The following is an 11,294-nucleotide window of genomic DNA, read 5'->3' as shown; positions in this document are numbered from 1 at the left end:
CATCACAGCTTGTTGTTGGTTCTCATCATGAGCTATGTATTGAATGGAGGTAAGCTTTTGTTTTCTCTATAACTAATCTCTAATATTATAATTTTTGTATGTACTGTCTTTAAGTCCTAAGCAACATTTAAAGGTGTATGCATGTTTTTTACCATTTGTATTTGTTTAAAACATGATGGAACGTAGTGATGTGTTACTACCTGGACTATGAATAAGAGTATACACCCTTAAGACGTGTATAACACATTGCTGTCATTAAAATAAGCAAAATCATAATGTTTGTTTTCCTACCTTGTTGATTTGTTAATTTTCAGTTGTGCTATTAAATATAAACTAATTATGTTAGGATTTTGTAATATGCTTTGTTGAAGATAAATAAAGATGAAGATTAAATTAGGATGAGTTTCTTTAATTGAAATTCAAATGATACTGTGAAAATATTTTTGATAATTGCACAACAAAAAAACATGTTATTGTACTGAATAATTTCTTGGGGGTAATATGGTGTACCTTGTTTTGCCAGGGAGCTGGATGAGAGGGGACGTGTAAGGTGGATGGGGTGGGCTCGGCTCGAGGTGATGGGAGGTAATAAAAAGAATATTGGTAGCCTTATTCCTTTGATTATCTGTTTGTATGTATTTTGGAGAAAAAAAATCTGTCCAGACTGATAAACACTCGAAAAGAGTAGGAATATGAAAACAAGTATTAATGTAATTGTGATTGCACATATTTTTTACACTTATTATTGTTGTTATTATTATCATTTAAGGTCATGTGATATGGAGTTCAATATAATACCTGAATTAATAAATGTTCGATGTATTATAATATTCATTATTAGAGTGATTTTGAGATAATAAAGAAGGGGTTTATTAAGAAAATAACATGAAATATTACTTAAGTGCTTCAAAAATATAGTTATTATTCATGTTATGAGTTGTTATTGTGTCTATTGTGATATTTTGTTGGAAGAGGTATTATTGATATTGCTATGTCATTTTGTCCATGTAAAATAATCCAAATCGACCGCACTTATAGTCATTCAAACTTTTAGATTTAGTTTAGATTCTAAGTACATGAAGTATTTACTTTGATATCAAATAGCGGTCTCCTGCGTTCATTGAGTATCATTATTAGTATTATCATTAATAAGTTAAGATTATGCTCGCATCATTATTTTGTATATTAATTATGCATTGTGATTATATTGTTTATTTTATGGATTGTTTTTTACGTTGCATATAATTATGTCACACTGATATTGTGTAATTTGAATGCAGAAAACAAATCTCCAAACAAAATTAGTTAATATTCAATATTTAAAGTGATTGGTTAACATTGGTTTGACTTTTTAAAAATCTGAGCTAGAAGGTCATACTTGTCACTCGTGTCTGTGATATGTTACCAAAATTAAGCCCAGAAAAAATTGCATTCGAAAATAATTATTTAGTGGTTCAAAAATTAAAATATAAAGTGACTGGAAACACCATCTTAATTTCATCCCATACACTTATGTGTACTATTTAGGCGTCTATAAGACGCCTATTACTAAATCGGGGTTTGCCTTGTAGTTTTAGCTTTTCATTCTCATCAATGGTTGTTTTCAGGGTTTATTAGTTCTAATAAATGCACTTGTACACATGTTTCATCTTGGTTTGAGAATTTTTTAAATCGGCTGCTCACAAAGTTAAACAATACATTTAAGCTTTTAGTTTGAATCTCTAAGCTTCCAATTAAATGTTATATATTTACATACGAATCCATTGTTTTCGACTGAAAAATAACCACAACTGAATTAGATTTTCCATTTGTGATTCATATCAAATAAAGCTAATATTTACTGAAACTGAAGTCTCATCAGCTGGAAGTGTAATTTTGCATCATATCCTGGTTTTCAGAATATATATTTTCTTCAAACAGGCCAAACAATATTGAATAACAACTAAATCAAATTGATAATGAATAAGTAGTTATGATAATTATAGAAATATAGATAAAGATGATAATGAGTAGTAATAAAAAAGGGTGTATCATTATTTCAGTAATGGGTCTATTCTTACAAATTTTAAACAAAAAATAATTTAAACTGTATGCCTAGAATAAACATATACAAAGACCTTGCATGAAGGAAGAAAATATTGTGAATTGCTTTCACATAAAGTAAGGAACCAAAATACCCTTTTAAATCTGAACAGATTTAATGTTTTATCAACATAATACTTGAAATGTCACAGCACAAATGATATATGTTTCATCGTTGTCTCCTTCATTCATTGTATCAAAATACCAGTTATTACGATTTAAATCACATTACATTTAATTCAGTACTGGCGGATAATGATGTCGTTTGCCCCGAGATGGCCATGTCTTGTCCTCATACGCATGTACCAGATTCTGATGAAGTCGTCAAAATGGTTCCGAAGAGATTACCCTCCGACCATCAATTGGCAGGTCGTCCGGAGTTGAAAGGAATTGATACAAAATTGATTTGCTCAATACCAGGTACCTTACCCCACCCCCCATCCCGTGATGGAACGCTTCATTATAAATTGCTTAAATTAGAGAGCTTGGAGAACTTTAAGGTATTCACTTCACGTGTGATATACCTTTCTCTCCCCATAAACAAGTCTTACATATATTACCCTATGATTTTATTGTAAAGTCAAAATGAATTAACAATGCATAAACATAATCGTAGTATGACATTTAAGTACATTGTAATGTGACAAATTTATAACGGTGTCATAATAAAATTTAGACATGAATAAAATTTAAGGATAAGACAAAACTATACAAGCAAAATAAATGCTTGAGTAATAGCAGCCAAAAGGGAAAAGGGTTACATGGATTAAAATCTATCAATTCTGAAATGAGGAAAAGCTTCGTAACATTTATGTATATCGTGTGTGGCAAAATAGCCAATTATGACTGATTGCCAAGCAAATGGATTGTCAATCCAAGGAGAAAAACAAAACACATTTAAAGTAGGGTATCTCACCGCATGCCTTCGCGCCAATGAGTCAATGACCAGTACTTTCAAATTTAAAACAAAGCTGATTATTGGTCACTGGTCACACATTTTGAATAATGGTTTTATGCAACAATGATCTTTATTAGCTTTTTTGTGATGTATTGGTACATTTCTGATACAGAGAGTCAGAGACCAGTTAGACGGGACGTTTTCTATTCCATCAAGGAAATTTCAGCATAAAAATCACCACCACATGCTGAGACTTACGCTTGATGATATAGAAATAACCAGCAAGAGGAAGAGTTGCCCCCTCCCCAATAAAAATCATGCATATGACCGTGCTTATGTTCATGAAGAAAATATCACGAAGACGTTGACGTGACTGATGAAATTAATCAGAGATTAATCATAGGTAATATTAGTTTCATTTAACACGAATTGTTTATAATTTTCCACATAGACTGTTTGTCCAATCCTTGTCTGCAAGGAGAGCCCTGTGTGGAAACATATGATGGGTATGAATGTCAAGTATGTCCACCATGTACTACTGGAAATGCATGCAAAGGTAATAACCCAATAGTAATCGCTCAATACAACTGGAACTCATAGTGATAATTACTGATAATAGTCTAAAGAATCTAAAAGTATTTCCGGGAAGGGGCTGGTAGCTTATTCACACTTTCCAACATTTCCGGTTATCGAAATTTGAACTGTAATATCATTATTGGTATCAAAGCATGAATTTTATCTTCCACGTTTTATTAGTCTGATATGTTCATATTTCTGTCGTTGTGTTTAGGAATCAGTTTCAACAAGCATTTTGCTATACCTTCCCATTCCTTTAACGATGTTTAAGCTTATCTGAACTTAACTTTGTGGATACATTTTGTACACGGTTTTGGATTCGTCCTATGTGTGTGTATTTTTGTTATTCGTACACTCAAAATCTATGTATTCTGTTTCATGATTACAGGCATACAATACATTGTATAAACATAAAAACTACATATGTTTGTAATGAATTTGAACTAAAACTCAAACTATTTATTGTCTATTTCGCAATACGAATTTATTTATGAGGTATGGATGTGACTTTTGTCGGAAGCGGAAAAATAAAATAAAAACTAAATTAGATGAATAATTCTACACTATTTTAAATGTATTTTCGTTTTAGATTTAAATGATTTCAACATGTCAGTTGAACATATTCACACATACATCAAATAACTGATACAATCTTATATACCTTCAAAATTCAGAGGAGCTTCCAAAAGATTGCTCTGACCATTACGATGCAGGTAAAAGGACGAGTGGTGTATACTCGATTTGCTTGGGTTCTGGCATAGAAGATGAAGAACGTGTTGATGTTTATTGTGACTTGGATGGTGGTGATGGATGGCTGGTAAGAAACCTTGACTTTTCATATCAATTGATGCAATAAACAATAATTTGAATAACTTCAGTAATGCTTGCTTTCTGGAATCTTTAAGAGAGCGTTGAAAATTTTGAACCGAGCTTTAAATTGGAAGTATCTTTATTTTGTATTTATGATTCAAATCAAAAGTAGTTTACAGGCTCGATGCATATACCCTTTTAGTTTAATTATTTCCCATCCTTATGATTCCCTGCAAAAACCCAATTTTTCCTGATTGAAAATAGGGGAGGAGAATTCTTTCCTTTTCCCCTCCTTTTAATCTCTTATCACTTTTCCCTGTAATCCCACCTCACCTCCTCTAATATCATGAAAATGTAAACTTTTGCACTTTCTGGCAATGCGTCGGGATGGAATTGGGGAACCCCTTTCACACACATTTTTTTTAATACTGTTTTTATTGTGATTTCATGAACAAATAGTTACATAACATTTCAATTTGACATTTCAAATCACATTTAATACTTTACATTTCATATTTTCACTTTTTTCATGATTCATATATATCTTAAAAGAAAACAATGAAATCAGTTATTATAAAAATGTTTAAACACCAACCCTTCCCCCCTCCCGCCCCAAGTAACACACAAACACACACACAACGCACCACTGTCCAGAATTCGATGAACAATTCTGATTGTAACAAGCACATACACACCCTCGCACACCCAAACACACACGCTCAATTTTAAACAAAATCTTTTCTGGGGGATGTGGGCACTTTCTGTATTATTAGCATATTATAATACGCCCCACGCAACGCCGGCACCGCTGTTATCAATTATTTATTTGTCTTTCTTCATAATTTAGTTATTTATTCGAAATAATATTAATTCATTCTAGGTCATTCAACGTCGGCATGACGGAAGTGTTGATTTCTATAGAGATTGGGCTTCCTACAAGAATGGCTTTGGAGATAGAGAGAACGAGTTCTGGCTGGGTAATGATATCATTCATCGCATCACTTACCAGGCAACATACAGACTTCGAATAGAGATGGTGGATTTGCAAGGCAATCATTGGAAAGCTAAATATGATAATTTTCGTGTTGGAAGTGAGAGTGAGCTGTATCGCCTCGGTGCTCTCACTTTTTGGGAAGGATCTGCAGGTGAAGATATGACTGTGATGTAATAATCGCAACTCAAATAGCAAAATATTAGTCTTCAGTAATATAATGATATTCCATGGTTATAGTATGCCTGTTGTATGATATTGATGATGGTGATGGTGATGATGATGATGATGATTTTGATTATGGATATCAATCATTGGTGATAGGGGACATGTCCTTTCAATATTTCAGGTGGGGTGGATGTTATCATCCTCAAGTAATATGATAAATTATGTATAAAGTATGGTCGTCATGATAAGGAAGAGCACATGATAGCCATGGTTGTATAACCATGATGAATTTCATTTTTTTCTTCTCGGAATTGTTTTCATGGGTATTTTTATTTAATAAAACCATTCCTTTTATGTTTTGTTAGAAACAGATGAATGGATTAACAAAAATTCCAGGATAAAATATAACAATATGTTCATATGCTTGTTTTATCCTTTTGTCTATATATCTATAATGTTTTTGAAATAACCCCTCCCCGCAACCGAGTGCATGCTTTGATATTGATTTCATCGAAAGCGCTAGACTAAGTTAGTATTATCATTATATTATGCAGTGTGTCCCGTTATTTATTTTACAACCCTTTTACTATCTGTAATTTCATTTTTACTAGGATTCTTAATCCCATTTTATGATGTAAAATAAGTGGAAATCATAGCAAAGAAATGAGAATTAAAATTTGAAGGATCGTATAAAGGGAAATGACCCCGAAAGGCACCAAGAGTCTTCAAAGTGAATAATATCCATTAAAAAAATCAGCTCGCGCTTCGCACTCGTATTATTGTTCTAGATATGTACGGCAATGTTTGATTGTTTTGTTATCTTTGTATAGGTGATGCATTGTCCTATCATGTCAACTCAGCATTCTACACCTATGATCGTGATACTGGAAATAACTGCGCCATGATGTATAAAGGAGGATGGTGGTATAATGATTGTCACCACGCCAACCTCAACGGTCTTTGGTCATTTGCAAGTGGCACAGGGATGGCTTGGAATTCAAAATATATGAAAGGCTCTATCATGGCAATCAAACAACTGGACTCGGAGTGATTAACCATTGATTGACAAAAAACCTTTATTCAACATCTATGGATATTTAATATTAGTTGATGTTCAGATACTCTCTGATGCTTTGATTGTCTTAGTCCAAGCAGGTGGTGAAACGTCAAACATATCAAAGGGTATTTCAGGAAGGGATATTTAATTTTGTACTTGTAGACTTATTTTTTACAGCAAAGAGGATATTAATATTACATTCGAATTTAGCTTTTTGGAGCTGCAAGAGGAATTGTCTCATCAAGTATCAAGTATCCTGTTAATATATCTGGTCTTCTATTAACCAACCGTACCGATATAATCTTACCATTTTCTTTTTAAAAAGAGTTGGTAACTGCAAACTCCTAGCTCAACTTGATCCTTATTGAAAATAATGATGTTTAAGAATTAAAGATAAAGCCTATGATCATTTGCGTTCAAAATCATATAATACACTTTTCTGATGAACATAATTTTCTATATAGCTCTATATCTAAATGTGAGCTTTATGGCAAAGTAACCCAAATCATTTCTTTTAAGTCATTTAAACCTTCCGCACATATTACTGTCTTGTTCAAAATATTATGTTTAGTATCCTCAGTTATAATGATCTAAAATTAGTTAGGTCTTTACTTCAGTATCTGGTAGGATGGTTTTGTTTATTCCGCTGTCTAAGCTATCGTGCGTCACGAATTTAAGGAATTATTGAATCTTGGACGAAAGGTGTAAATTTAGATGTTAACAATGTTCAAGTAACAGAAATCAACAAGTAAATTGAAATGTAACAATATCAGCTAGAATTGTATATTGATTTCCTTTTCACTTTTCGAATATATTATTATTATTCTTTCTTCATTCTCTCTTTGACAGTTGTCCTGCTACTCATGAACGCACTGTTCACATGCCTATATAATATTATATACCTATGTACATATACCTATATGGCTGTAGAATAACTTTACCTTCATATCACTTTTTGATGTTTGAATAAATCGTGAACTTGTTTGTTAATGTTCAGTAAGTTACATTAACCGGTTCCGCCTACAATATCCAAGCTCCCATTCACTGACCAATAAGAAGTTTGTTGGGGGAGGTGTGGTCACTGGCGTAAATCCGTGTTGATGGGTGGGGGGATGACTGAAATATTTTGGCATTTTTTTGCAATCATGTTTTTAGATATGCAAGGAATTGTCATTGATATGTCCACACTGGCGTTCCGTGGGTCACGGCATTGTGGGGGCACCAGCAAATTTTTTGAATCACTGAGTGAGCGCGCGAAGCGCGAGCTGATTTTTTTTATATTCACACCTAAAAAGGGACATTATAATCAAATTTATGTAATCATGATAGGTACCTGTCTTGCTAAACAATGCGAGCGCGAAGCGCGAGCTGAAATTTTCGTATATTTTGACCACAAACAGCGAGATTTTAAGGAGTATATTTTAGGAATCCATTAATAGTATGCATATCTCACCATAGTCATCTAATGCGAGTGCCAAGCGCTTGCTGATTTTATTAGAATTACATCTGAACACATGAAACACTCTTTGTAGTAATTGCAATCATGATTATCATACGCATCTCACCAATCAAATATTGCGAGCGCGAAGCGCGAGCTGAAAATTTAGACAATTCAGACATGAAGTGGGGCATTCTAAGGTTTCTTTGTAGGAATTAACTAGGACCATATAGGTATTTCATTAACCAAATGATGCGAGCGCGAAGCACGAGTTGAAAATTTTTCATATTCAGATCAGAAGAAGGGACATTTTAAGGACTGATATTAGGAATTCACCAAGAGCAGACATATCTCACCAATCCACTAATGCGAACGTAATCACGGACAGGAAATGTTTATTTACAGAGACCTTAACATGGGGCAATCACTTTTTGAGTCATGTAAAAGAAGCATATGTCAATATATGATAACTCAAGTGCTAGAAAATATATTTGGTTTATATTGACTTGAAAACGTGATGTTTTAGTACAACAGGTTTATATATCTTGTTAAACAGACAATGCGAGCACCAGGTACAATGAAGACGTAGGCCCTGGGCAAATTATGTTTCATAAAGTTATGATAAAAATGTTTCTTATGTAATGTAACATAAATAATCATAATATAACATTATAATGAATTATATTTTCTTCTTTCCCACTACGTTTCTCTTCCTTTCTCCCTCATTTCTCCTTTTCCCCGTTTTTTTTTTTTTTTTTTTTGGGGGGGGGGGACGGGGGGTGGTCAGCCGATGGGGGGGGGGGGGGCATGTGCCCCCCTGCCCCCCCCCCCCCCCGTAGTTACGCCACTGTATGTCCACATGGCAAATACCCCTCCGATATTGTTATCTTTTTTACCCCATGATGGTTTAATGGTTTTATTAGAGATTACATTCAAAATGTTTTGACATTCCATCTTAATCCCTCCCCCAAAACCCCAACATTGATGAATTGGAAGAAACGGGGGTTTCGTTTTAGTGTTATAATAAGGACAAAAGTATTTCGTTTGCAAATGGTGAACTGGCTCTTTATTTGCATTTTATGATCCAATGGTATTGTTTTATTTGTTAAGCGGTATTTTAGGAAGAATTTTCACCAACAAAACAATTATCTCTTGTGATTTTTTTTCATTTCTTCCGTAAAAAGTGGGGGATGTTTGTACAGGCCATCCCCCCTCCTCGAAAAGTGGGGGGATATATCCCCCCATCCCCCCGGGATTTACGCCAGTGGGTGTGGTAGTAGGAGCATGGGTTGTGGTATGTTAAGAGAGAGAGAGAGGGGGAGAGAGGAGAGGTTTATTGTATGTATAAGTAGTAGGATGCTAGGCCTGTACGAGGGTGATGAGAGAGAAAGGTGATAAAGGATGCAGAGCGGGCCTGGTGGGAGAATGGTCACGGCCCTTACTAAATAACGGTGTCGAGAGGAATTACATGATGCGAGAAATATGTATTTAAATTTGGATGTAGGCCCTATCGATATGAGAGGTTGAACGTGTGGTGTATAGATCACGGATGGTGGGTGAGAAAGTCAAGGATTATGTTGTTTGGCGCTGTGTATGACGTCTTTTTGGAAATTTAGGTTGGTGGTGGTGGTGGTGGTGATGGTGATGATGATGAGGTAGTTGGATGACCAAGCAATATCAGATTTTGTATACCTATTTATTCATTTATTTTCAATTCATCTACATTTTGTATATGTTTTTTGTGTTATCATGCTGTAAACATTTCAGCCACTGGCTGCCAATCATGTTTTGTCAAGAAACCATTTCTATTGTATTCTATCTACGCAATCGACCAGCACATGGAGGAAGTGGACGTTAGAAGAGGCTGCAGATAAAGCATGGGTGGCAACGGCCGAGTGAGAGGAGATGATGCGGGGTGCTGCTCAAGTATAGGCATACGGGGTTGGGTTTCGTACTTGCAAGAAATTACTGCAAGTCGACGGTGTCCTCCAAATCCGTGCCTGCATGTATGATTTGATTTTATTTTATTTTATTTTATGTTATTCGTCAAGAATATCACAAGAGATTACAATGAAATTGAAGAATACCTTGACAGGATAGCCCATGAAAGCTGAAAGGCCTATTTCAAAGGCTATAGTTAGTATAAAACATTAACATATTGTAACAAAACTGGAAAATAGTAAAAAAAAAATAATAATAAAATACATACATACATATCAAGCAATCTGCTTATGATGACAATCCTTCTCCTGCAAATTGTAAATGTTAACTAATTTAGTATGAGATCAGTTTTGTTTGTAATGATAATTTTAGTACACTTAGTTATGATTCATGCCAAAAAGTTATCAATATACTATGTTTGTTAAGTTATGGAAAATGTACGAATGATGTGATTGCAGAAGTAAACAATAAAATCAAATCAAATAAAAAAATATCCATCAGTCAAATTATATGCAAACATCTGAAGCAAACAACAACCCTCCTAATATGTGAAACAAGGTTATATTTTAACATACCCTAATGTATACATTATAGTAGAAACCAACTGTACAAAATGTGTGATTTTTAATGGTAATATTGCTCTCGAGTAGCTTCCAGTTTTAGGTGCATCTTTAATGCAATCTTAAATTGAGAAAATAGTTTAACTGCTTTTACTTTATTAGGAAGAGCATTCCAAGATTTGATGCCATTAAAATAAAAAAGTGTTCCCTATATGTCCTTCACGTTTTGGTAATACAAAATTAAAATTACTATTTCGAGTACCGTACCTATGGATATTTGATACACGGGTGAAATTATTATCTATATAATGATCTAATGTATCCGAATAGAATATTTTATGCACATGGTGTAATACTAATTGCTGTGATCTGTGATCTACATGAAGTAATCCTGCCTTTTTAAGTTCATTACATCCGACATGTGCTCTTGGTCCTGAAACATTGAAGTATCTCACAATTTTATTTTGGATTATTCTTAGTTTTTTCTTATCCATAACACCCAGGCTACCGTACCAAGCCGCATTAGCATAGTCGAATAGACCTTGTATTAAAGCAAAGCATAAAATACGTCTAGACTTCATATTCAAAAAGGTTTGATATCGATACAAAAATTTCAAGCGCGAATTTGCCTTTTTGACGATTGAGTCTACCAAACCCGTCCATGATAGGTTACTTGTTAAATTAATTCCCAAATATTTTACTGAATCTTTTCTGTCAATTACCTGATTATTATATGAAACCTTGAACTCGTGTGTATATCTTGAAGTAAAATG

General features: G+C 33.9%; 1 protein-coding gene across 1 annotated transcript; it reads left to right on the top strand.

Moving 5' to 3' along the window:
• On the top strand, nucleotides 1-7,694 carry LOC121419037 (ficolin-2-like). The gene is made up of 6 exons (XM_041613316.1): nucleotides 1-49; nucleotides 2,326-2,502; nucleotides 3,432-3,536; nucleotides 4,231-4,373; nucleotides 5,247-5,511; nucleotides 6,356-7,694. Exons 1-6 carry the CDS (start codon nucleotides 28-30, stop codon nucleotides 6,574-6,576), a joined length of 933 nt encoding a protein of 310 aa, XP_041469250.1. The 5' UTR covers nucleotides 1-27; the 3' UTR covers nucleotides 6,577-7,694.
• Nucleotides 7,695-11,294: the final 3,600 nt, after the last annotated feature.

The sequence above is a fragment of the Lytechinus variegatus genome, chromosome 7, assembly GCF_018143015.1.
Source record: "Lytechinus variegatus isolate NC3 chromosome 7, Lvar_3.0, whole genome shotgun sequence".
NCBI classification, from domain to species: domain Eukaryota; kingdom Metazoa; phylum Echinodermata; class Echinoidea; order Temnopleuroida; family Toxopneustidae; genus Lytechinus; species Lytechinus variegatus.
Note: the sequence above shows the minus strand (reverse complement) of the source record. Positions and strands in the feature narration are given on the sequence as shown.

Excerpts from the sequence above, each read along its gene's own strand:
- LOC121419037 (XM_041613316.1), top strand. The coding sequence starts at position 28 with ATGAGCTATGTATTGAATGGAG. Across the intron at positions 2,503-3,431 it reads ATTGATTTGCTCAATACCAG|ACTGTTTGTCCAATCCTTGT; the intron begins GTACCTTACCCC and ends TTTTCCACATAG. Across the intron at positions 4,374-5,246 it reads ATGGTGGTGATGGATGGCTG|GTCATTCAACGTCGGCATGA; the intron begins GTAAGAAACCTT and ends AATTCATTCTAG.